We start from the raw sequence: 26,690 nt of genomic DNA, 5'->3' as shown, positions 1-26,690 counted from the left end.
TTCTAAATTTGAGTTGCCACAGTTTCATTATGAACCCCAACATTTTTACATTTCTCATAATAATATAAGAGATCTCTAGCATGGTGTTTTGCTCAGTTGCTGCATTGTATACCTCTCTGGAGCTCTATTTGCAACGTAACCTGCAAGTGGCTTGCAACGCAGTTCTCTCTCATGCAGGAACTTGTCTTTCACTCACGGCCACACATTGGGGAATGTAGCAGTGGTGAACTGCTGTTGCTGTCTTGAGGACACACTTCCAGACTTTATGCTAAGCTAAGATGCCCACTCCTGGCTGTACCTTCATATTTTATGCACAGATATTTTAGTTGTATCAATCTTCCCATCAAACCCTTTGCGGGAAAAACTGAAACCCATATTTCCCAAAATGTAGATTTGACTGTTACCCGAGGGAAGCTGCCAAAATACAGGACTGCCCTTTTTGTTTGTCTTTTCTTTTTTTGATCCATGTAAAAATACCATCTCCTTCTTTTTTTCTTTTCATGTTGAATATATATTTGTTTCATTTCCAGTCATCCTGTTCATCACAGGAGAAGCTGCACCAACTGCCCTTCCAGCCTACACCCGATGAACTGCACTTCCTCTCCAGGCACTTCTGCACTGAGAGCATCACTGGGGATGAATGCCGCAGAGCAACAGCAATGCGACCCCGCTCACGAAGTCTCAGGTTTTTAATTCACTTCTGCAAATGTAACATTATATTCATGTGGTAATACACACCACTGGAGACACTAACTCTGTTCAAATAAATGCTTCAGTCCGGGAAGATCTCCATCATGTTACGACCATGAGATTATAATGATGAATCACGTCTACAAGGAGCGGTTTCCTAAGGTAAAGGTTCACAATAATTTTTATATAATAATATATTGTAGTAACTTCATTATCTAATTTTTTGTCAAATTTACAACTCACCTTCCTACTGCAGGCCACAGCTCAGATGGAGGAAAGGATTCAGGATATCATCCGCAGCAACTCTCCAGAGAGCGTCCTCCCTTTGGCAGATGGCGTGCTCGGCTTTGCCCACCATCAGATAATTGAGCTGGCCCGTGACTGTCTGGAGAAGAGCCGGCTTGGACTCATCACCTCCAGCTACTTCTGCGAACTCACTGACAAACTGGAGAGGCTTGTTCTGGAGGTGAGCCCGCTTCTGAAATCCGATGTTTTCGGAATCTAAACATTAACATGCCTTTTCTACAGAAAGTATCGTGGAAACAGTATAAATGAGGTTGTAGCTTCAGTTTAGTTGTTGGGAAATTGCCTAGGGTGGTTTAGTGTTGTTCAGTGGAAGCAGATGATGAACATAAACCGGGGTTAAGAAGAACCATGGTGACTTTTTACTGCACCTTACTTTGACCAGTCCACCATAACATGTCAAATACTGAGGTGTTGTAAATTCTCTGGTCGTATGTAGTCCACAGAAAGATCAGACAGCGACGAGGTAAACTTCATCCGAGAGCTGGCGAAGAAGATCCTCATCGTCATTGCCAGACCTGCGCGGTTGCTGGAATGTCTGGTACGTGTCATATCACTCAACTGCCCTTAAAACTTTTGTTCATATTTTCTGTTATTTGAAGCAATTAAGGCTACATCCACTTAACAACGTTGAGGGATAAAATAGATCATCAATGGAGAAATCTTAAAATGAAATGATATTTGGGAAAAAACAATGGACCCGCCTACATTAGCTTGCTTGTTGCTTCTGAATTCTAACTTGTCGTTGGTCCAAGGAAATAAACTCCTTGTTGTAACTAAGCAGCCTACTCAAGAGACAATCTGTTTTCTGTGTACAATGGCACACAGTATACAAGAAAGGTCACCGTGATATGCATTTTCAGGTGTGTTAGTATTATTAGGGCCCAAGCACCGAATTGAAATTGTAATTATTATTATTATTATTATTATTTTGTAGACATCCTTCTTAAATAAACATACTACAATAATAGATTTAAATTTTTTATGACAGCAAGGTATCAAATTATTGTAATGTAAAAGAGGCTGGTCACCACCTGCAGCTTTTCTAAATTTTATAGAGTTAAATACTGAGTTTTACTTTATTGCCCTCACTGTGCACTACCTGGTCAGGAGAAAACGACAGTCAGACAAATCGAGCATTTAGCAGATTTTTTCCCTCCGTAGAAGATAACGACCAAAAACTGAGATAATTGACAGTAAATGTGGGACTGACACTAGTCCGATGGCCAGAAACGTAACTTCAAATGACATATTTGTTGCTTAGCTCCATTAAATGTTGCATTGTCTACTTGAACTACGCATGTTCATAGCAGAATATACTAAAGCTGCTGCTGTTGTGTCTTCAGGAGTTTGACCCAGAGGAGTTTTACCACCTTTTGGAGGCTGCAGAGGGGCATGCCAAAGAGGGCCAGGGCATCAAAACAGACATCCCGCGTTACATCATCAGTCAGCTGGGACTCACACGAGATCCACTGGAAGGTACAGGAGAATGAACGACAGGGCTCTTATATATCCACTGAAGTATTTGTGTATCTTTCATCAACAATGTTGTCAACTTGTCAACCATTTATTACATATGATCAAGTTGAATACTGTTTAGATTAAGCTTTTTAGAAATGAAGGAATTCAGCTGAGGGAACTAAAAGACAAAATATATTCTCGGCTAATGTCCTGTACAGAACAGCCTGTCTTTTTAATGGCCCTCTGTCTCACCAGTTTCAGTAACCAACAACATTCATGACGACTAATTAGAAAGGAATGGCCTCCCCACAGACCTTATACAGATCCACACAGGCTGGCTCATCAGCTAGCGTCTCCATTCATTTCCCCCGAGTGTCTCCTGTGTTCAGTTTACCCGATGCCTTGTGTGCCTGAAGCAAACCTACAAGGAAGGACAGATGTTAAATAGCAGTGGAAATGTGTTTACAGGCTCTCAGGGGACAGGGCACACAGCCCCCTGTGAAATAACACACATGGACTTTGGCATGCTTGCACATAAACACACAGAGGGGGCAAAAACTCGAAAAATGCAAGGTGGTTTATAATGAGCACTTGTTCTGGAATGGTGATTTTCAAAATGAGTGTTAGACATGTGTTTTTGTCGCCACATCTGATTTCCACCTCATTTATTCTCAATTCAGATTACATTGGAGTCAGCACCCCAGGCTTAATAGGTGAATAAAGGCTAAAGTTTGCTGTGTTTATACTTCCTGATTCCTCAGCAATTTGTTTCTTTTGTCTGTGCTGCACAAAACAGTGTTAAAATCCCATGCGGTGATGGTCCGGTCGAGTTGAACCTGGTTCTGACAAACGCTTTGAAACGGCATTCAGGTTCTGGTCAGGTTTGGTCACATTGCTTGTTATTGCGAAAAATATCAAGCTTGGGCAGCGTTTGGAGACAAAAAACTGAATAGTTCTCAGGTATAGGTCTGGATCGGTTCGTTTTCTCAGACTTGGTCAGATTCTGAGAGAAATTGCCCCCTGACTCACATTGTACTGGAAAAATGCTCATAGTCATTTATTTTATTCATGTTTTAAAACGTTTTCTCCTTATTTATTATATATGCAATTGTCTTTCATTTAGTAAATTGTTATTAATCTATAATTTGTGTTGTCATATTCTCATAATTGTTATTCCTCATGTGCATTAGTCTATTTGGTTAGCTTTCAACTTAACATATTGACATTGTTATTATCAGCTTCTCTTTCCTCTGCAAAACATTTAGCATTTCACTTTACAATACATGCTGTAAAAATAACATTTGAGAGATTTATTTATAAATTGCATCGGTGATTATTATTTGTTATGTTTTCTCCATAGAAATTGCTCAGCTGACCAGCTGTGACAGTGGGATTGCAGAAACCCCAGAAACAGATGACTCTGTGAGTCCTCCGAAATTGATTGTTGTATTGATCTCCTCCATCTTCTCTACAGGGGTAACATTGAAATACAGATTTGATCTTTTTGATTTATTTTAATGTGTGTGTCTCTTGCTGCCCTCAGTGTCAGAGCCTGAGCACAGCCCTGCGGACACGGAGAAAACCCTGTGAATTGGACTTTGAGATGATGAAACTCATAAGCAATGGTGCCTATGGGTAAAGACATTATATTTAAAAAAAGATAATCTAAGTGTCTAGTAGATGAAATTTTATTAAGCCAAACAAGCATTACCTTCAGAATTTTGTTATCTTTAGCTTTTTCTTTTTTGATTCATCTCCCTTTTATGTTTATTTTCCCCCGGTTTTCCCTATATGATACTGACTCTGCCTAACAAAACAGATCTGAAAATTCATTCTTAAAAGTTTTAATCGGTTCTTTCCCCATCTGACTTGTAAACTGTTCTTTTCTCAGAGCTGTTTATCTGGTTCGGCACAAGGAATCTAAGCAGCGCTTTGCCATGAAAAAGATCAACAAGCAGAACCTGATTTTGAGGAACCAGATACAACAGGCCTTTGTGGAAAGAGACATCCTCACCTTTGCTGAGAACCCATTTGTAGTGTCCATGTACTGCTCCTTTGAGACTCGCCGGCACCTGTGCATGGTTATGGAATATGTGGAAGGTCAGCATCTATGTTTTTCAGTGCACAGTGCTGCTGCTGAAAGCAATATACTCTAATCTCCAGGACGTCTGTAACTTCTCTTCATTGATCTTTACAGGGGGAGACTGTGCCACCCTTTTGAAGAACATGGGTCCTCTGCCTGTGGACATGGCCAGGATGTACTTTGCAGAGACGGTGCTGGCTCTGGAGTATCTGCACAACTATGGCATTGTCCACCGGGACCTTAAACCAGACAAGTGAGAATTCACCAATTTTTAACACTACAATGAAAATAGATATGTTTGTATTCTTAGTCTTTAACAACATGACTGAATCTTTACACTTAAAGGATCTTGTGGGAAAAGTATTTGTGGCACAGATGTCACTCTGGGGAGGAGGCTGCAGCGTTTTTGTCTCGTCCACATAATTTTTAAGTTTAATATTATTACAGAATTAAATGAATTTTGGAAACGATGACCTCACGCACATGCCCAATGTTCTTTTAGTTAGAGAGCACGTGTCAGACAAAGTTGTTGATTTTCACCGTTTCTCTCTGATTGGTTAGCACTGCTATGTGTAATTACAGGTAAGCAGCTGAGTTAGGCTTCACTACAACACATTACTGACATTAACTCATTCTGCTTAATCCCAACATGACTTGGCCCTAAGCTCACTGAGTATGCTCACAATGTTCTTCTCTGTTATTTATTGATGGATCTTTGACGTTGACTTTATCGCTACCTACTGGCCTAGCCTGCTTGCCTGATTGATTGGACGCCGATATTTTGTAAATTAGAGGTCGTGTGGCGAGATTTTTTTTTTTTTAAGAAGTTGAAAACATCTGTTCAATAAATACCCACTTTATCCACAGTACAAAAACAGGTCTACAAAGTTATGTGTATTGAACATAACTTAAATTTCATTTCAACGTCAGTGAAATGAAACCTTTCATACAAAGACTTAATTATAGATATAAACCTAAATTCATTAAAAAATTATTATAGATTTTATTTGATGGTTTAGCTCTTGGGATTGTAAAATCAGTCGGTGTGTCTGTCAATTGCCATGGAAATTTTGTACGGACATTAGATGTATATTGGGAATTAAACCCAAATCATTTTAGGTCGTCCCCTTTTTAATGAGTTTCATCATAAAGTAAAAATGTCTTCTTGACCAGCACAGCCAATTCCATCAGATTAAACTGTTGTTTGTGCTAAGCAAAAATAAAAAATTAGAAGGCTGACATAATTAACTATAATGTGAGGATGTTAGCTTTCCGATGTTAGCAGCTGTTAACAGCACTATGCCTAAGTGAAGCGTCACAAAGCTGATCTCCTGTCATAGTCTCCAAGTCTTAAGTTAATTGTTAAACTTGTAAAGTTGGTCCAGTTGCCTAAACTGCTGCATATGGAGGCTGGAGTTTTCCAGTGGAAGAAGGTTCGGCCCCAACCTGGCCCTTTACTGCTTGCCTTCACCATTCCCTCCAAATTTCAATTAAGGCAAATGCTAAAATTATCTTAAAAACCTCGGGCAAGACAACTGATACTTGCTGGTTGTGACATGGAGTCTGATTTAAACATTTTATTGTACATTTGAACACATTTCCTTGCTTCCTTTTCCTTTCCTCCTCTTCCTCTTGTCTCTCTTCGTCACAGTTTGCTGGTAACCTCGATGGGCCACATCAAGCTCACAGATTTTGGGTTGTCTAAAGTTGGGCTGATGAACATGACCACTAACCTGTATGAGGGTCATATAGAGAAAGATGCAAGAGAGTTCTCCGACAAGCAGGTACATCTTATTTAACTGCAGAGATGGACAGTGTGATCATTTACAAACCTCATGTTAATAATACGTCTTTGTACTATTATTCTCTAAAGGTGTGTGGAACACCTGAATATATTGCTCCCGAGGTGATCCTGAGACAAGGCTATGGGAAGCCAGTTGACTGGTGGGCGATGGGAATCATCCTCTACGAGTTCCTCGTTGGGTGTGTGCCTTTTTTTGGAGACACGCCGGAGGAGCTGTTCGGACAGGTTATCAGTGGTCAGTGTTAAATCTCCCTCTTCTTCTTTTCTTTGATATTTCTTACTATATTTGGCCACTGCTTAAGCCTTACTAATAGATGTGTGATCCCAGGCCAGTGCCATCATCAAGCCTTTGAAGCAAACATATTTTCTTGCTAATTTCTTCCAGTAAATTAAGCGATGGGTAATTCTTCATCTTCTGTGAAGTTTATATTTGAAGAAGAAAATTAACTATTTTATTTATGTTAGTTACGTTACATAATCCAAACTTTAACAGGATTTTTTCTGCTGGAAGAGCTAGATGCAAAGTATCACAGCATCTGGCACAGATATTCTGTTGAGCACATCAGGAGAGATTCCAAAACCTCACGTTGGTATGAATTAAACATTTGACCACATTGAATTAGTTGCTGTATATTTCTCAATTCATCAAAGACTGAAATTTCCCTGTGGGCCACTAGAAAACAGATGGCACTAAGTGATTTAGCTTGACTTTAGACCACAAGTTTTTATATTATGATGATGTTACTTTGTTCTCTTGTTGTCCCTTGGTGACAGCGGTGTGGAGAAAATCTTTATCTTGAAAATAGGAGCTTTTGTCTTGTCAGCGGTGCAGCTCAGATGAATTGTTTTATAATGGCCTCTATCTGTGCCTTGGAAATGAATGGCATGCCATGACTGATTTGGTATTCCCTCAATCAAACTGCTCCAAGCCTCTGAGAGTGACTGTTAATTAAAGGGGCCTGCACACACTGAATGCATGCCACCGTGGCCTCGGGCCTCACATACATATTCATAGCTCCCCTCCCAAATTTGATTAAAATGGGGGACAAAAAAAAAAAAAAAATGAAAATGAGATGAGACAAACGGTGCACAGAGCTGACAATCAGCATGGCACAGGCGGGCTCTGCTCCCCTTCTCATGCTAAACTGTGGCTTTTCCCTAATAGCTTGAGCACATGTAAATCATCTCACTCAACATTATGCTTACAGCCTACCAGCTATGATTTGACTCTATTGGTGAAGCTGTTTTGAAGTGATAGTTGCAGTTGTCATCAGGAAAATGTAAAAAAATAAATAAAACTTGAATTTGTAGAATGAGAAAAGTCATTCTCAATTGTTGTCTTCTCACATTATGCTTATCATAATCTAATTGTTTTGAAGATTTCCCAATCCCAAGTGATAATTTATGCACAGACAGCATTTAGAACAGTTGCACTTACTTTGTGTGCAGCAATGCTATTTACTCTAAATGTACATTTGTATGTTCCATGCAAACTCGCTTTCATATCTACCTGAGTATCGGATAATGAAGAGCAAATATTTTCCTATTACTCATGTGTGGACAAAGTTATGGTTATGCTACCCCATTTTTTGTCTTCATGAAAATAAAAACAAATAAATAACAAGAACAAGTAGATTTAAGGGGACTGTTGGCTCGTGGTAGAGGTATGAACTCTACTGAGTGCCATTCTGGTTTAATGAGCAAAGGCATATTTACAATTTCGAGCTCCAAAACCAAATCATACAATTATATTATAAACTAAGCTTCATGTGCTGCTTGTAATGTATGTGCAGCATTTTTGTATTCAAGCTGATTGCATGTGCCGTGTCTTTCCAGATGAGATAAACTGGCCTGAAGGAGAGGATTCTCCACCTCTGGACTCTCAGGAGCTCATCACCCTGCTGCTCAGACAGAACCCTCTGGATCGGATGGGCGCAGGTAAAAATAAAAACGCAAAGGACTTGTGGCACAGCCAGTAGCTCGGCTGGGACTCGACAGGCCACCATAAATTCTCATGTGACCGTTAGCGCCACCTCAGCACCGCTCATTATTCTAAGTCACCGGGGAAGAAATTGAGGTCATCCAGCAGCAGAGCGGTTTATCCTGTGGTCTCCTGACCTCCTCTTTTTGATCAATTGCAATTATAACCTTGCCAGTCCATGAATCTAGCTCCATGAATGAACAGGCAAAGTGTAAATCTGCAGACTATAAAAGTGGCCATGACCCGGGACAAAAGCTTTTAATCAGAGGGATACATGTAGACTGTGCACCATGCAGACAGCTGGACCTTCGTGTTCATCTAGATCCCCCCTCGCCTGGCTGCCATTCACAAAGGCTCCCGCTATTCCACCAAAGGTCACAGGCAGGAAATTGTACTGCATAATTTATGGTCATGACATCGGTTTTGGCCTGCAGCCACGAGGGAAAAGGAAAACATAGCATAAGCGTTTCCTCACCTCCTGTGCCCAACTGACAGAGTTCAATGTCATTGCCCAGTGTTGTGTGGGTTTTCTTTCCTCACAAGCAAAATATGTCCGGAAAATTATAGTAGAACTAGTAATAAATTGTATTTTTACCTTCTGCAGGTGGAGCTGCTGAAGTAAAGCAGCATCGTTTTTTCCACAACCTGGACTGGAACGGGCTGCTGAGGCAGAAGGCTGAGTTCATCCCTCAACTGGAGTCTGAAGATGACACCAGCTATTTTGACAGTGAGTTATCTCACAAATCATAGAAGAGAAAGAACAAACACATTTTCTCAGAAGCCTTTCAGGCAAGGTTTTATCAATTTGTCAAGTTATTTTTGAGTCATCAAACAAATAAATACAATTCATATCATGCCTGTCTAAGACGTGCAGTGACTTTACTAAAAGCCTGAAAAGAAATGGGGTGAAAATCAAGCAAAAAAGCCTGAGGTTCAACGTCCTTAAATTCTATTTTCCTCTGCATAAATCACCTCCTGGCACTTAAAATAACCTGTAATAACTGAGCGCATGAAAAAAGATCTGAAATCTAAACTTCCCATCATTCCCAGCTCGCTCTGACAGATACCATCACCTGGAGACAGAGGAAGAGGATACAAATGATGAAGACTTCAATGTGGAGCTGCGACAGTTCTCCTCCTGTTCTCACAGATTCTCGAAGGTGTGTTTAGTCTGACATTAACACGTTTGCATCATCATTACTGCCAAAGACGTAAGTCATGTAAATGAGTCATTGCCCTCATCTGCCTTGACCCTTTTCCCATGGGTGAGAGAACATGGGCAATTGGTATTTCGTATGCAAATTCATGTCTCCCAGCTTCCCCTTTACCCCTACAGTATTAACCGTAGAATCAGCTTTGCATATATTTTCCACTCACAAATCAGATTTTTTTTTCTTTCCCCCTCTCTGATATGGAACACAATGCACAATACAGTCATACAGGCCTGGAGTCTTTGTGCTGCATTGCAGTATGCTCCCCTCTCACATCAAAACAAAGCATTAGAGCGTGTCTCAAAAAGCAGCATCTCAGAGGAGGTGAACCTTCTCCTCAGCTGCACCTGAACTCCATGTCTGTAGGACATGATAAAGTCTCCATTGACTCAGACAGTGGGGTATTTCTGTTCACCTCTCAAATGCAAATGTTAACAGCCCCGGTCACAATTACTATTTCATTATGCATACAGGATAACTAAATTTACCATTCAAGTTCGTAACTTATTCAAAAACGGACAGTATGTTTCCAACCATCTGCATATAGATATATATATGTATATGTATGTGCTGCATTTATAACTTGCATGTACTACCTTGAGTCATTATTTCTGTGCGGTTGTCAGGTTTACAGCAGCCTGGATTTGTCTCGTGGGCACCTGGAGGAAAAGGGAGAGATGGAGGAGAAGAAGAGTGAGAGCCCACTGACTGTGGACTCTCCCAGCTGGACACCAGACTTTGCTGAAATGTATGTTCACCTCCATCTCTGCATCAAGATTCATGGTAGAATGCAGAAACAACATACAGTGTGCAGTTGAGGTCATAACAACTCATTAGTGCAGGAGTACAATTTTACTGTTGTAAGCAGGGAAGTTGGAGCAATTTTGTATTATGGTATATACAGGTAGGTAGTTGTGTGAAGTGGTCAAGCCCCAGCAGATACATCTGAGTTGTGTCGTCATGAATCATGTGGAGAGAACAAGAAACTATGTTCTGATAAATAAACCTGTATATTGACTGATAAATGAGACTTATAAGGGAATTATATTTTTTGCTATAACTCTTTAACATGCTGTTTCCACTTCAGTTTTAATTTTGACTTACAGATCCACTTACAGCAGTGGAAAAGTTTAATGTTGACTCAATAACCCTAACCCTATACACACTTTGTAATAACATCCCTCTTGAGAGATCAGATCACAAGTGGCCGGTGCTAAGTATTTGTGTTCACACCTGGCGTTAAAATATGTTCTAAATGTGACTCCTGTGACCACTTGTGATCGGATTTCACTTCCTCACACCACATGCAAATAAACACATATGTCCGTTGTATTAGTTAAGACCAAATGATGTTGTTTTGACCCAGACTGAGTTTAAAGATGTGTCTGTGTGTCGGCATGAGAGGGAGGAGTCAGGAGGCGCTGAATAAATCTTGTGCAGCTGCAATGAAGAAAGATTTTACCATCTAAGCAAAGTATCAGTCATTAAGTTGTGTTCAGAGTTGATATTTTACGATGGCCTAGAAAACAAATCAGCATATGGGCAGAGATAAGAGTAAAAATAGGCTCAGTTAAGTGTGAAACTGTAGCGGCTCAGAGGACTTCAGCTGAGTAGGAGGTCCTTCAAATGTGGCCCAGGACGCATTCACACTGCTAAAGAAAATCTGGACCACACCCGAGTGTGGTCTGGTGTGATTGAATCATTAACAAATAACCTTTCCTTCCCTAAACCACATTAAAATGCTTAGAGGTCCACTAATATCACAAAGAATACCTACCTTCAATCAAGCAGGAATTACATAAAGTTATTAAACAATTAAGAGTAAGCTATCAGTATATTCAACAAATTTCTGACAAAGTATGAGGGTCTTTTCATCTCATGAGAATCTTGTCTCTCTTTTGTTCAGGCCCTCGCTGTCCCACTCGACAGACACAGACAATATGAATCAGGGCCCACGCACCAGCTTGCTGCCAAAGTTTGCCATCTCCGCTGAGAGCGAAGGAGATGAGACCTCAGGCATTGGTGACCCCAGCAAGACCTCCTTCTCCATCGGAGAGCTGCCACAAGATGAGCCTGATGTTACAACCCCAGGCAGCACCCACAGTGGAGCAACACTCTCTGGTACGAAATGACAATGTTTTGAAGTCCGCAATATATTTCTCTGGGATTTTTGTCCATGTGCATAGTTTCATATGAAAAATCAATGAGTTGTAAGTTGCCTGGGAAAACAAAGCGCTACATATCTGTTTTTTTATTGTTCTGTAGAGTCGGCTTGGCAACAACAAACACATTATGAGGATAATTATTTGCTGAGGATGACTGATTGAATAGTATTGATATATTCTATTTTGCAAAATATGCTTTTTTCTTGCTTTCTCACTGACACTTGGAAGGAGAGGTAGAGGAAAGCTAGGGCCAATAGCTGATTAGCTTAGCTTACCTCCAGATCCAGGCTATAATTTCCCTCTCTACAGTCTTTGTGCTAAGCTGAAGCAGCTGTAGCTCCAAAGATATGAAAGTGGTATCAATCTTCTTATCAATCGCAACTCTGCAAGAGAGCAGTGTATTACCATAATGTCAAATAATTGCTTTAAGAACTAGAAGCAATTATTCAGCACTTAATTATGTCACTCAGCAGAGCACATACCTCCGCCAAGGCCCAACAGTCGTCTCAAATTCAACTGCCGAGTATTTCTTGTGTAATCATCAAACAAACAAACAAACAAAGCAGAGGTGTAAACAAAACCTCCCTGGTGCTATAATTGATCACCGATTAATGATAGACAAAGACAAATTCAGTTTTTGTTTGTCTGTAATACTTAGGTAGCTTCTCAGAGCATCTGGACCAGCTGACACCCAGAGGTGTAGAGGTGATGAGCCCTGACTGTTCCAGTCATGCCTCCGTAGACCAGGGTGCTCAGAGCCACTCCCTGAGGCCGGAGAGCGCTGCAGAAAAGACCGGAGCTGTGGCTAAAGTCCCGAAGTCTGTGTCAACTGGGACTCTCTCTCTGATGATCCCTGGAGGTAAGTGGAAGAACGTGTGTTGACATACAGAAAGATATACATATTGACTGTAAAATGATCTCCAATTTATTGAAGCTAACTGTCAAAGTAATCAAGATTAGAGAATTACAATAAGAGCAACAGGATGAAAGAGATGAAGTGAGACTACAGTTCTGTGTGAAATTGACCCAACATGAATTCCTGCTGTGAGTTCCATTTTACAGAGTGGCTGTGAGCTATTTGCAGAGAACAAGCTGCTGACAAGGGGAGTAAACAGGCAGGGTAGGAGCAAGAAGCCTCGCTGGGAGAGAGAAAATCCCATTGGTGTCACCCACAGCAGGAGTAGAATGAACCCGGCTCATGAGCTTTATAGCAACACCTCACTGCTGACTCCAGGGCATTGATTAAATAAAAGAACCTGCTCAGGCGCTGATCATCTCTTATTCTTCCAGAAATCCTCGGGGTGTCTCCGCTGGCCAGCCCCCTGTCCCCTTACTCCCTCTCATCAGACCTGTCCTCACGAGACTCCTCTCCAAGCCGAGACTCCTCCCTCTGTACCACCAACCCACGGCAACCCATCATCATCCACAGCTCCGGGAAGAAGTTTGGCTTCACACTGAGGGCAATCCGGGTGTATGCCTGTGACGGTGACGTCTACACTGTCTATCACATGGTCTGGGTAAGGCCCACTTTAACCTGTACAGTTAATATTCTAGTAAACTGTAAGGGGCAGTTAAACCATGTACCATGTCATATTGTATATGTGATGTCCAGTTTCAGTCTCAATTAATAATCCTTTTTACACCAGAGAGGATTAAGAAACACATTACATTGAATAATAGGCTGCGAGACCCCAAAAATAACATTTGTCAGTCAACAGAACTCTGTGAATCACTTGTATGTCTATATGGTTTGATGTTTCCTTAACTCGGTTTGTTTGTAATGCGTCGGCGGGAATATGAAACAGATCAGAGCTGAACTTAACTGTTTATCTTGTTTTCCATGTTCTAAACGGAACTAACGGGACAAACCCATCCTAATAAGTGTCTATTGTCTCTGTCTATCAGAATGTCGAGGACGCTGGACCTGCACATAAAGCAGGACTTAAAGCTGGAGACCTCATTACTCATGTCAACGGAGAACCAGTCCACGGTCTGGTCCACACCGAAGTGGTAGAGCTCCTGCTCAAGGTAAATGAGAACATGTCTTTATCTTAAACCTGCAGTTAGTCAATTATAAATAATACAATAAGTTCATGGCGTGAGATGGAAGGAGTCAGTTTTCCGTCCAGCGTTAATGGAGCAGTGATGGTGACCAACTCTCCAGGATAGGGCTCATCTACCAGGTTCTTTCTGCCATATTTGAATTCAACAGCCTTCCTCCTCAACATCCTGTAAGAAGATGAACCTTCCTCCTGTGGTTACACCATGTCCTAGTTATTAAGCTCCCGAGTATATGGAGCCGATGACTGCAAAGAGGCTGATTTTGTTCATTTTCTCAGAAAGTGATCACTTGCAGTTTTAAATTCCACGAAACACAAATACAAGAAAAATTTATTAACTTAAAACTTTCTGAATAATCACATAAAAGTGTTGAGCTGCACATGCATGAAACTACAGCTGTATAACTCATCTCCTTCTGCCTAAGGCCATGAATTTCAACTAATACATTACACCTCAGGTAATAAAGATATTCTTCATGGTGCGTGGATAATGAAATTGATAATGTAATGTCAGAATTGAGTGTGGATCAGTTGAATTATCCAACCTATTAATGTAAGAACCAGTTGCTCATATACTGTCACAATACTGGCTGAGTTTGATGAGAATAATAGATGCTGAAGTTTTTGTGGTGTAGACTTTCATTTAAAATTTGACAACTAAGTGATCAGTAGCTCTCTAGAAAAGGAGCAAGGTCAGTAACAAAGTCCAGAATTAACCGGAGTTGTGAATCTCAAAAACCATATTTGAACTTCAGGCAATCCAATACTTACTATTAAAAGATTAAGACTTGGGATTTCATATTTAATATACACAATGTAATGCCTATTCTGCTTTCACAAATTATCAGTCTGAATTTGTTTCTTTTAACAACACATGTGAAGGATATAAAGGGTCCGGTTGATTCACGGTTGTGTCCTTCCCTTTCAGAGTGGTAGTAAAGTGGCCATCTCCACAACCCCCTTCGAGAACACATCAATAAAAACTGGTCCAGCCCGGAGGAACAGCCACAGAAGCAAGATGGTCAGATGTGCCAAGAAACCCAAGAAGGAGAAAACACCAGAAAGGTACAAAAATCATAAACTCACAGATTCTTATTCTATGTACAATAGATGTGTGATTTCAAAATATATACATGCGTTTTTTTATGTCTACATATCTTGAACGTGTGAGTCGTTTTTGTTTTGCACGTGGAGACATAATCAGCCCAAAGTCTGAAGCTTGGCTAAATTAACTCATATCTCAAATTCAATGAGGAAAATGTTGCCGTGCACCTATTTCTGTAAGCACTGGTACATTGTAGAAAAACATAACATTTTAAAGAGGTGAGCAAATTATGTGATGTCAGTGTCTAGATATTTGTTTCCTGTTGGCCTCTAGGGGGCAGATGGTGAACACTGAATGAATCATAGTGTGTGATTAGCCTGTAGGACCCTAATAGGTTGTTTTACATCTGAAAATAACTTAAAAGAACCTGGAAATGCAAAGTCCATGTTCTACAAAATTTGAAAATACATAATATATATGTATCAAAAGAGCCTGTGCTCAGCATTTATGTTGGATGTAACAGCATAATCTACATTAGCACAACTTTATTGATTTTCAGTATTGAATAATAAATGTACAAATTATACTATACTTCTTATTAGCTCTACCTGAAATCATTTTTAGTAACTGTTATAGTTTGTGGGTTTACTTTTTTTGATGAAGGTGTTGTAAAAAAGACGATCTTCAGTTTTTCTAAGTGAACTCATCTCTATTTTCTTTTCCCAGGCGTCGCTCCCTGTTCAGGCGTTTTGCCATGCAGCCTTCTCCTCTCCTGCACACAAGCCGCAGTTTCCACTCTCTGTCATCTGGTGAGAGTCTCCCCGGCTCCCCCACCCACAGTCTCTCCCCTTGCTCCCCTACCGCTGCCCTCCGCCCCACACCAGATTTCACCCAGTCAGGTGGAGATCTTGGCTTATTGCGACGAGCATGAATATTGTTATTTTTCCATAAACTATTCTAATTACTGCTGTCCTCTGCTTTTATCCTTTTAAACCTCCAGGTGGCAACTCCTCCCAGAGCAGCTCTCCCAGCTCCAGTGCTCCAAACTCCCCCGCAGGCTCTGGCCACATTCGTCCCAGCACGCTCCACGGCCTTGGCCCAAAGCTGCCGGGCCAGCGGCTCCGTCAGGGGCGCCGCAAGTCTGCCGGTAGCATTCCTCTTTCTCCTTTGGCTCGCACACCTTCACCCACCCCCCAGCCGACATCACCTCAGCGCTCACCCTCTCCCCTTCTCAGTGGACATTCTGTTGCCATTTCCAAGACGAATCAAGCCTTCCCCTCCAAAATACATTCCCCACCAACGATTGTGCGACACATTGTACGCCCCAAAAGTGCTGAGCCACCTCGGTCACCCCTGCTAAAGCGAGTCCAGTCTGAGGAGAAGCTGTCGCCCTCTTACACAGGAGACAAGAAGCACCTATGTCCCAGAAAACACAGCCTGGAAGTGACCCAAGAAGAGGTGCAGGATGAGGAGCTGAGGCCTGGGGAGCGGGATTACACCATCCTGCACAGTGTGGAAGAAACTGCCTGCGAACCACAAGCAGTCACCCGTGTACGGCCTGTTGAGCAGGGCTGCTTAAAGAGGCCAGCCTGCCGCAAGATGGGCTGGCAGGAGTCAGTAGAGGAGCTCGACAAGGACAAACTGAAGTCTAAGATAGTTGTGAAGAGACAGGAGTGGTCCGAGAGGAGGGAGTCGCTACAGAAGCAAGACGCCCTGCGAGATACTGACTCATCCCCCTTGTGTGGTGATGACAGGGATGAAAGTTTTTTGGTCAGAGTTCAAAACAAATCTCAGAGCAGCCCAGAGTGTGGCCCTCTGGAAGCCAAAGGTGCCAGCACCGCCCTTAAAGACGTTCTGTATAAGAAACTTAACACACGAGTCTCCGAGGGCCTCGCTGAACTGTCTGGTGGCTGCGGTGAAAACGAAGGAGGACTCAGAACAACTCTCTGCTCTATTCACCCAGAGTGGCAGCACTGCAGGCAGGGTAAAGACAATATGAAGCCTGACAGACTGGACTTCAAAGCTCCCAATATCGAGTTCACCAGGAAGAGATTGTCATTCGAAGATCGAGAAGATTGCATCTGTCGGCTCTCTGCCGGCATCCATGAGAACCTCCACTTTGGCTCCACCAGGTCAAAGAGCCTCCAGCTGGACACAGCCATGTCTCATGAGCACATGAAGGCAGCACTGGGCAGTGTCCACTCCAGCCCTGAAGGCCTAACCCCAAAGCTGTTTTCCGGTAGAGGAGAGAGTGCTGTGGAAAAACTGCAGCTCATATCCTCGGCAGAGTCTCCCCTCCGAAAGACATCGTCTGAATATAAACTCGAAGGACGCCATGTCTCCTCTCTCAAACCTCTAGAGGGCACCCTGGATATCGGCCTGCTCTCTGGGCCCAGAGTCTCCAAAACAGAAACTTGTTTATCCAAGATGATGGAGAACACAAGCGACTCTGTTTGTGCAAGTCCTCCAATTTGGCTCCAGAGCCCTACTGAGAGACAGTTAACCATCCCCCAGTTCAAAACTGCAGACAAGCTGAAGAGCCCCCTGACATGTTCCCCCAGCCCTGAAGCTGTTTCTTCTCTAAATAGCATAGTTGTCTCCAAAGAGCAATCAAATAATACACCCTCAGAGGTTAAAACAAGCAGGAGTGATGACAAAGCACATGACAGACACAGTGACTCACTAAAGGCTCCAACCAACAAAGTGGAGGCCTCAACTTTTGCTATTAAACAAGAGAGCAGGGCTAGCATGAAGGCCACTTCATCACTGGCTCACGAACACAGAGGCCCTCGGCACAGCTCCCACTACTCCTCCTGTGGAAAAACACCGTCCATACGGGAAGTCAGCAATGAAGATCAGGAGGATGAAGTGGAGCAGCAGGAGGTCACAGCACATACAGCGTCACATAGTAGTGCCAGCTCCAAGACAGTCGTCTCTTTCACCTCACCAAAGCCAGAGGTAAAAACTTCCCCAGCACCCGCACAAGTGGAGATTCCAGCTGCAGCTGCCAATGACGCATCACCGGTCTCACTGAAGCAGGCTTTTAACTCCGGCGTGGACACAGTTCAGCGTCAGGGCTGCGAGAAACAACCAGATACAACTACACAGCACATGACCTCTGCGTCGATGGTTAATGTACAGAACAAACCAGCATCTGCACACGTTCCTGAGAATTTGCTTTCAAAACGGCAACAGCCGAGAATCTGCTTATCAAATCCAGAACCCCAGGTTTCTATCACATCTTCTGCATTCACTTCAGGCTCTGTACACGACAAGAAATCCTCCGGTTTGAAACCAGAAGCCCAGGACAGCTGTGAGAGACCTGTTAGTAAGGACACTGTGCATTCTGTCAAAGTGGTCACTAACACAGGAAGCTCAGGCTCCAAGAATGAAGTCAACAGATGTGCCACGGTTTCAAAAGTGTTGCTTAAGAGAGACGTTGCTGCAGTAAACGCCTCGTCACAAAATGTTGACGAGGTCCCACTGAATAAAAAGGAAAACACTGTGTTCGTTGGTCAAAGAGAGAGCAACAGCACGTCACTGCAGAAGAAAGACGATCCTGTACCAGCAAAGATAAAGAACGTGAAAGATTCAGAGCAGAGTCCTAAAAACTGTCCAGCTGTAAAAACACTACACAAATCATCTGATTCAGAACACGGCACCTTTAAAAGAGAGAACACTGTTATCAGTGTGAAAGAAAACACTGCGTTTCTTTCAACCAAACTGAAAAGTTCCGCTTCAGCAACCGCAACTGGGCCACAACCTGCTCCACACGGCGCTGTGAAGACAGAGAGGGAGTCGAAACCACTTGATGTGAAACCTCACAGTGTTGCTGCTCCTCTCTCCCTCGTAAAGGTCAGTCCAAATTCAAAACAGAGACATCTGTCTAAAGAGTCTGCGCTGTTGACTGCAAATGTTCAAATAACCCATGACGCCAAACGGAAAGAAGCCTCGCTGCCGTCCGCCGGAGCTGACGTGAAGCGGGAGGAACCGGCTCAGCTGACGCATTCTTCCACTGCCGCCGACATGAAGCAAAGAGAGGCCCAGCCCAAAAGCTCTGTAGCAACCACAGCTGCTATAGGAAAAGAAAACACTGACTTGAAGCCAAAATCTCTCCCTCAGAAAACTGTCCCTTCATCATCGACTCTTAAGACTTCTCCAGCACAGTTTGTTAAACAAAGTCTTGATTTCAAACATAAAGACCCCTCACCCAAACACCAAGCCCCAGTGGTTAAAGACCATCACGACTCAAAACCAAAAGACGTTCACTCCCCCCATGCTGCTCCTCCACATCAGCAGCAGCAGCAGCAGCTCAGGCGACTGTCAGATGTTTCCACTCAGCCTCATCCACCGCCTGTGCTGCCAAAACCTGCTGTGAAGAAGGAAACGCCTTCGCCGAGCAGTGGAGCCGCCTCATCCAGGCTCTCCACCTGTTCAGCCCAGGAGACGGTAGCCAAGATATCCAAAGCTGACGCGCTCAAACCAGACAGTCACAAGGGCCTGGAAACCAGAACCGCCACCCCTGACAAACTGGCATCCTCCGGCCGCAAGGAGCAGGCTGACAGGAAGAAAAAAGAAACGGTTCAAGATGTGGCGTCCGTGCAGAAAAACACAAAACGAGACACATCCAGAGCCGCTCCTGCCGCACAGAAAGACAGTTCAGACAAAGATGGCGGCAGGTGCAAGCAGCAGAAGGAGTCACCACGTAGCTCCAGCAACAAAAAGTAAAGGGCAAGGAGAAAAACAGCAGCTGACGTTATCAGCTCACAGAATCCAGATGTAATAAAATGTTAGAAACGGTTCGACAAACATCATCATGCCTTCGTTTATTTTTGTTTTGTTGAGGACCGGGCAAGCTGTTACACACTGATAAAGAGTTAGGTGCGTCTGTGCACCTGTGTACATATTATGAGATATGACAACATATGTAAATGTTCAGGTCTGAATGTCACCGTTCATTTCTGGTGTTTTCTGAATTGAGTAACTTTTAAGCGAATGTTTGGAAGTCGGTGTTCGTCGCAGAATGCTTTGTGCAATCAGTCTGTCAGAGTGAGTAGAGAGGAGCCTTAGAGGTTATGACGTACTGTAGTCAGTGCCATAAATGATTTTCAATTGCACTCTTACTTCGAGACCTGAAGGACCTGACGTTGAAGTCGTTTTAATGCAGTAGACCACTCGATTTTGCTCAGCAGTTGAATAAATGTATCACTTGTCCGTTTGGTCAAACCAGACACTTCTAAAGTTGGGTTTGGAGCCGTGGTACTCGGAGGGAACGCCTGTGATTTTCACCTAAAACTTGTAAAACACTGAATTATCTCAGAAATCATGAATAAGTGAGGGGGGCCTTAGAATTATGGGAAACCAAAAATACTGTTCTTAGCGAGATGCAGTGTTTATTCACATTCCTCTGACATCTGTACATATAGTTTTGATTTATATGCAAGAAGGTGAACAAATATGATAACACTGTAAAACGGGGGTACATGGGCTTTCATGATTGTTGTTTGTATCATATGTATAGATTTTTTGCAGTGTCATGTTTGTATTTAGAGTATTCACTTGATAACTAAGCTAACGTGATGTATCTCATCAGAGGCACCCTCCTCCTGACGTGTTCCAAAATTCACTTGAAGAGAGATAAGAAAAGGCATGAGGGGGTCACTGGGCTATTTAAAAAAAAAAAATGTAGCATTATCATAAGAAAACTGTGAGAGCTGTCTGCGTCTCCCAAGAATGTCTTTCCTGCTGATGGCGTGATCGCCGGCTGACAGCAGCTTGTAGAACAACGACTGTGTAAAATATGAAATATTGTGTCTGATAAATGAGACGAACCCGCAGCTCCGCACACGTTCGCCGACGGCCAACACTGCAGTCTAATGTTTTGTTTTTCCAAAGTCTCTGGGCATCATCAGTGGTTCCCTCCGTGTAGAAGGATATCGGCTCAATCGCGAGTAAGAGCGAGTTCCCAGAGTGCTTCACTGTCGGTGTTTCAAAGAGCTTTGATGTCAGGCTTCAGTCAGTGTTAAAAATGTCGTGTTTGTGTTTCAGACACTTTGTAATGAGCAGAAGATTTTCTATAAGGAATCCTGATTATTTGCATAGTACATATCCACAACATACGTTTGATGTTAATGTGCAAATACTTGGTAGTATACATATAGGCCGTCATATATCAGCATTAACTTTCTGCGATTTACACACGTTTCTGTAGATGCCTTTACATCACAAACCCTAAATAAATGACAGCCAGACAGTAGTCTAGGACACTAAGTATGTAATGCAGTATTTGCTCTGTTGTGCTGGCTATATAATAACAATAACCTTGTCTACTACATATACTCAATGTAGACAAGTCAAAGATAAAATACTTCATTTAACAGGGCACAGAAAATGGTTTATCTGCATCCGAGAATGACACGTGAGACGGCAGAGATTTTAATGTTGAAAGAATCTGACGTGTACCTGCATTAGATCTTAGAAATGTATTGCTAATGTTTTGTTGAATTAAGAATAAATGCACCTTAATTTTTTGCCGGTCCTCAGTTCAGAAGGTGAGAAAAGAGGAAGATTTGAACTGAAACTGGTTTGTGGATTCCCCACTGAAACGAATCACTGACTTTTATTCGACATGCAGGTTTTCTTCATTTTCTGTGATGACTGATATTTAAAATCCTCGAAGCACATTCAATGTTTGTTTACAAAGGATCATGGATGTATATTTTGTATATTGTTGATTTGCCAAATCTCTGTTCTGTGTCACGGATGATGTTGTTTATAGTAGTGTGAGACTTTGCTCCCCTGCCACCGCCACCATGTGTAATGAGAACATTTGTTTGTGCCGTAATCAATGTGTTTTTCTTACGTCAGGTTCTTCTTTGTATGCTCGTCTCCTCGGTCGTCTTTTGTTTTTTTCCTCCTCTGTGCAAAACTAGTATTAGATGAACTCGCTTACATTGGTTTGTCTTTTAGAACATGTGCAATAAAAGTGTTTTGAGTTTTGTATTTTGCTCAAGGAAAGCTCTATGGATGTCATAGATGTTGTATATTAAAACAGATATTTATACTTCTAATGTTGCGTAATACTGAAAATAAAATGGAATTATAAATTATTCTCTCAAATTTTAATTTGTTTTTCCCTGCATGTGAAAAAAAACTTTCTGGAAATATGAATATACTGCTTCATATTTACGAGTATGACAGCAGACAGACTGTACATTTTACAATTAATGAGTAACAAAGAAAAAAACTACCTTGGTGTCAGTTGGCAAACTGTGACAGAAAGGTGTTGCACACTGCTTGTAATGAAAGTATTGATGGTTAAAGATCGCCTGTATCAGAAGACTGGACTTAATGCCTGCTAGTCCTGCTACGATTACATGGAATTATCCAAAACCATTGAAATGCATCCTATTAAAGTTGGACACGTGAGTTGTACTTGACAAAATAGCCTAAATGTGATGTTCGTAAAAGTTTTTAAATTAGAAAAAATTAAAAAAAAAAAAATTGTATGAATATATTTAATAACAGGCAGTGTTCAAAAAGTGCCCTTAGTGAAATTCCATTTACTTTACATGAAAAAACAATAACTAACTAGGGTTTGATAGCTTAATTAATTTACCTGTCGGTTAGGGTTGAACAATTATTGGACTTGATTTCCTCTATTCCTAATACGATCACAAACATCTCCACAACCATTGGAAAAGCTGTGTCTATATTATGTGTCCTTGATTTCCAAATAATTTAGCAAAAACTAAATTGTTTTCAAATAAAACAAAATTTGAATTGAACAATAAAACATTGTTCAAATTGTACACCCAAATGTAATAAACAATATAACAAAATTTACTGTCAGCGTGTTAGAACATGTCATCTGAACAGGCAAATCGAAATATACACATTTTAAAGTTAGCTTTTATTGCAGATGCTAAGAAGGCAATTACTTTAATTTATTAATCAGTAATGGAATGATGCAAAAAGCTGTTCAAAAACTGTTAGCAAAACTGTTTTGTGAATCATAAATATTGATGAAAATGAGCTTAAAGATGTTAAATGTTCTGTAGAGCTGAGTCTGGAAGTAATTATCTGTAGGTATATCAGGATGATCAGCATCATGCTTTAATTAGAATATTGATTAATGCTTATTATTTTTGCCGAATGACTGTGCGTACAAACAAAGTTTAGGCCCTGAAGTTAAAAAGAACAGAAGAAAACCTTTCCAGACCAAGTTGGCTTTTACTTAAAGACATATCATATCTCCGTTTACCAAAAGGGGTTTTCACACACATGGTCAACATATGGCTCTCATATGATCAGCAGTTCACTTCTTACATCCAAAGATCTGAACTTTCCCTCCCATTGAGCACACAGTGTCAGAGTGTCATTGTTTGAAATGGCATACAAGGTAATTATTTTAAACATGTTGGTTCCTACTTGTTGTTTTATAACTGTTGAAATGAACCAGAACTGCAAACAGAAATATCTGTTAACGTTCTGTTTCCCAACCACACTCGCTGCTCAGCTGACCACAGAACTCTGTATACTATGTATTTATATGCTGTAAAGTGTATTATCAACAGGGGGCAGTATGTTTCCACTTGTGGGCTGGGCGGACACTACTTAGATAGGCCCTGTGTTATGCAACATGTACGCAGCACAGATACAGAGGTCTGATGTGGTGCAACATAGTGAACGGAAATCCTCTGGAGATTAAGGCGAATCTGATAAAGCTGCGTATTTAAACTGCCTCTTTCATACAGATTACTAGTGACTAAGTCCAAACAGTAAAATAAAGAACATTAATCTTTGTTCCGCTTGTATTTAAACTAAATTAATTTGTCTCCTGCATCTATAAGTCACATTACAGGTGCTTTCTGCTGAAAACAATTAATATTCCCTGCTTTCTTTGACATATCTGGCCCTTTAAGTCCCTATTGATCCCTAGCAACTGTCTTTATACACGATTAGAGTGTTGATGGTGCAGATGGAGCTGTTTCCCCACAGACTGATTACTAAGCAAAAAATATAAATGGAGGAATGAGTAGGGAGAAATCCTCTTAGAGTATGTTGGCCCCTGGGAGCGGAGGATGCAGTGGTACCTCATTTATTATCATTAATTTACCATGTGCTGCATCTTTGACTTGATTCTCAGCAGGGAGCAATTACCCCATTCTGATGTTTCACTGCAGCTGTAGGCCTATATATCACCAGGGCTGCAATCCACACAGTGTTATAACCCCCGTCCTCTAATCTGTGGATATCAGAATACCATTAGCTGCAGCATTCTTAATATCTCACTTTCTTTGACACGCTGTCTTCGCTGATTTATGTAAAACGCGTCATGATAAAAACATCTTGATATCATTCTGTCACAGATGAAAACACTGATATCATTTATCAGCATATATTTTTAAAGCGTGTAAATTTATTTTTGTTTTATGTTACAGGGAAAACAAAACCATTTCCTGCTAACCGTGGACTGTTTAAAGATGGACGACGCATCTCCGCTTCTCCACACTATCCAAAATATCACTGCCATCATGCGCAGTTGGAGCCAGAGTCTGTCATTAGTATTATCACGGCATTTGTAAAACCAAACTTGAACACTTCTACAAACGTCAATGTGCTAAGAACGACCTAAAAGGACAAAAATCATCTTAAAGAAAAATGTATTTGCGGTACACTTTGACTTTTTAGTCTGGCCCATGTCCTGTTAGCATGGAGAAGGGATTTATGGACCATGCTGCAGGCCGCCACAAGGGGGCAATCAAGATGCAAAGCCTTTTTTAGGGAGCTAGCATATCATGCATCTTCAAAGTCAATTGTAGAACAACACCCCCCCCCCCATCCTTATTCCTCCATTAGTATGAATAAATAGCTTTGACTCTTCTGCCCCTTAATTTCACCTGAAAACCCAACAAATAGTTTTTTAAGCAACTGATTGTGAGGAAAATAAAATCCCCTCTGTGTTCTTATTGCCATGCAGAGTGGAGGCTGTCTGTTTTTTTTGACGGATCAATACTAATGATGTGACCAACCATGTGCATTGCTATCAACACGGCGTGGGGATAAAAGCGGGGAAGTGCCTGCGTGTGCAAACAGACACACGAGTTAGAAACCATGAATGAGTGGGAGTCTACAGCCACTTCATGAGCTGCGAGGCTGTAATCAGGTGCGGCGGTGGTTTGAGCTAAATGCTAATATTACACGCTGTAGTTTTACCACGTTCAACACCTAACTAACTAGCACTATAAATAAAAACCCAGGCAGATAGGTATGGTTTTAGTTTTGCAAGTATTTAGACAAAGTATTGGACTAATTACTGGTTAGACAGTGGCGGATCTCAGATTTTTCTATATCAGGGGCCATAAAGGGGACACACTTTACACAGAGGGGCCAATAATATGTCCAGCATCCATGACCCAGTTCCTGATTCAGTGTAGATGGAGCTAGAGGAAAAGTCAGAGGGTCACCAAAGTCATTAAGATACATTCTCAAATAAGTTTGAAATGTGGCACTATATAAAGTCAGTAAATCACAAAACTTTCTAAGATTTAACCACTGGGAGCATGAATCTCACAAAGCTCTACATTGCATCAGGGATATTGCAACAAGGTTGGCAAAGCAGGCAACTTGCCTGGGGCCCAAAACTGAGAGGGGCCCCCCGAGAATGGCTGATTACATTAGTCTACAGCCAGGACGAATCTGTAGGGCCCCCCAGGTCCTCTATGTCTGGGTACAGGCAAAGAGGACCTTGAAAAATCGAATGGCAGTCCGTGGACAATGTGTTGTTGTTGTTGTATTTGAGTCTGTAACAAACAAACTGGTATTGTCAACTCAGGAGACTTGACTCCCCTTCAAAATAAAAGACAACTTTATCATAAAAGTCATTAGGAGACATCCTCAGAGAACCATAAATGTTTCTACCAACTGTCGTGCCCTTCTTTCCAGTGAGATTTCACCAAAAATACAAAATGCGGCACAATATAAAGTCAGTGGATCAAAAATACTCATTAAGATTCAACCATGGAACCATGAATGTCAACAAGTCAGGCAATCTGGGCTGTCGCAAGAAAATTGGCAAAGCCAGCACATGCCTCGGGCCTCAAACATTCTCAAACGCCTCATGCAGCATGTAGCATGTAAACAGTAATGTAGTGTGGCTCTGGTGTTTTCACTAGAAATCTGACTTTACCCCTTAAAAATGTCTTTGAAACGACAGAGAAAAGTGAGGGATACGAAAATAGAACACATTGAAAACAGTGTTGGGATGATTACTTGTTTCTGTACTCACATGCAATCTGAGACACAGATACACTAATCCACTCTGGCCCATATTCACTTTTGCTGCTGGAATTCGTACAAGTACATTCTGTGATTTGGGGGGAAGCCAGAACTCCAGCCCAGCTCTCATATCTCATGTTGCAACTAATGGCTTCTAGTTGAGCTTCGGACCATTACGCACACGGGGGGGGGGGGGGGGGGGTACGTCGATCCTGTGATACGTGCCGATATATTCAGCAATAGTTTCCACAAACCTACGTCTGTAACGCACAGCCTTTCTCTCCTCGCTGCAAAGCAACAGGAGTGATGCAATGTGGACACGAGGAAAAGTGTGTGTTTGTGTGTGGGGGTGGACGGCAGCTGGTTGAATGTGGGCTAGGTGAATGTTGAACTACACAATACGGAGGCTGTGAACGGTCTTGAATAGCAGCAGAGGATTATTATTTTCAGAGTTCATCGAAAAGAGGCCTGTGTTGCAACAATAAAAATAAACAAACAGTTTTTAAGTTATAAGTGAGATTCCTGCAGCTGTGAGGCTGAGTTTGAAATAGACTGTGGGTCGTGAAAAACTCCTCATGTGGCAAAATAGAGAGAGAGCATGTAGATT

General features: G+C 41.8%; 1 protein-coding gene across 6 annotated transcripts in view; it reads left to right on the top strand.

The window, feature by feature from the left end:
- The window catches only part of mast4 (microtubule associated serine/threonine kinase family member 4), an 89,180-nt gene extending 67,268 nt beyond the window's left edge, over positions 1-21,912 (top strand). For 4 of the 6 annotated variants that reach the window (XM_062412642.1, XM_062412640.1, XM_062412646.1 and 1 more), the window contains 22 exons: positions 531-685; positions 777-852; positions 947-1,156; positions 1,433-1,534; positions 2,340-2,472; positions 3,815-3,876; positions 3,998-4,089; positions 4,346-4,554; positions 4,652-4,790; positions 6,189-6,321; positions 6,411-6,576; positions 8,178-8,279; positions 8,927-9,049; positions 9,373-9,482; positions 10,160-10,281; positions 11,440-11,654; positions 12,357-12,557; positions 12,989-13,215; positions 13,604-13,726; positions 14,687-14,823; positions 15,530-15,702; positions 15,804-21,912. In XM_062412642.1, the coding sequence (XP_062268626.1) occupies positions 531-685; positions 777-852; positions 947-1,156; positions 1,433-1,534; positions 2,340-2,472; positions 3,815-3,876; positions 3,998-4,089; positions 4,346-4,554; positions 4,652-4,790; positions 6,189-6,321; positions 6,411-6,576; positions 8,178-8,279; positions 8,927-9,049; positions 9,373-9,482; positions 10,160-10,281; positions 11,440-11,654; positions 12,357-12,557; positions 12,989-13,215; positions 13,604-13,726; positions 14,687-14,823; positions 15,530-15,702; positions 15,804-19,531 (6,738 nt within the window). In that variant the 3' untranslated portion in view covers positions 19,532-21,912. The remainder of the gene's footprint in view (positions 1-530; positions 686-776; positions 853-946; positions 1,157-1,432; positions 1,535-2,339; positions 2,473-3,814; positions 3,877-3,997; positions 4,090-4,345; positions 4,555-4,651; positions 4,791-6,188; positions 6,322-6,410; positions 6,577-8,177; positions 8,280-8,926; positions 9,050-9,372; positions 9,483-10,159; positions 10,282-11,439; positions 11,655-12,356; positions 12,558-12,988; positions 13,216-13,603; positions 13,727-14,686; positions 14,824-15,529; positions 15,703-15,803) is intronic. The other 2 variants (XM_062412641.1, XM_062412643.1) reach the window with 2 other exon arrangements.
- Positions 21,913-26,690: the final 4,778 nt, after the last annotated feature.

The sequence above is a fragment of the Platichthys flesus genome, chromosome 19, assembly GCF_949316205.1.
Source record: "Platichthys flesus chromosome 19, fPlaFle2.1, whole genome shotgun sequence".
In the NCBI taxonomy this organism is placed as follows: Eukaryota; Metazoa; Chordata; class Actinopteri; order Pleuronectiformes; family Pleuronectidae; genus Platichthys; species Platichthys flesus.
This window is presented reverse-complemented; position numbering and strand designations above follow the sequence as displayed.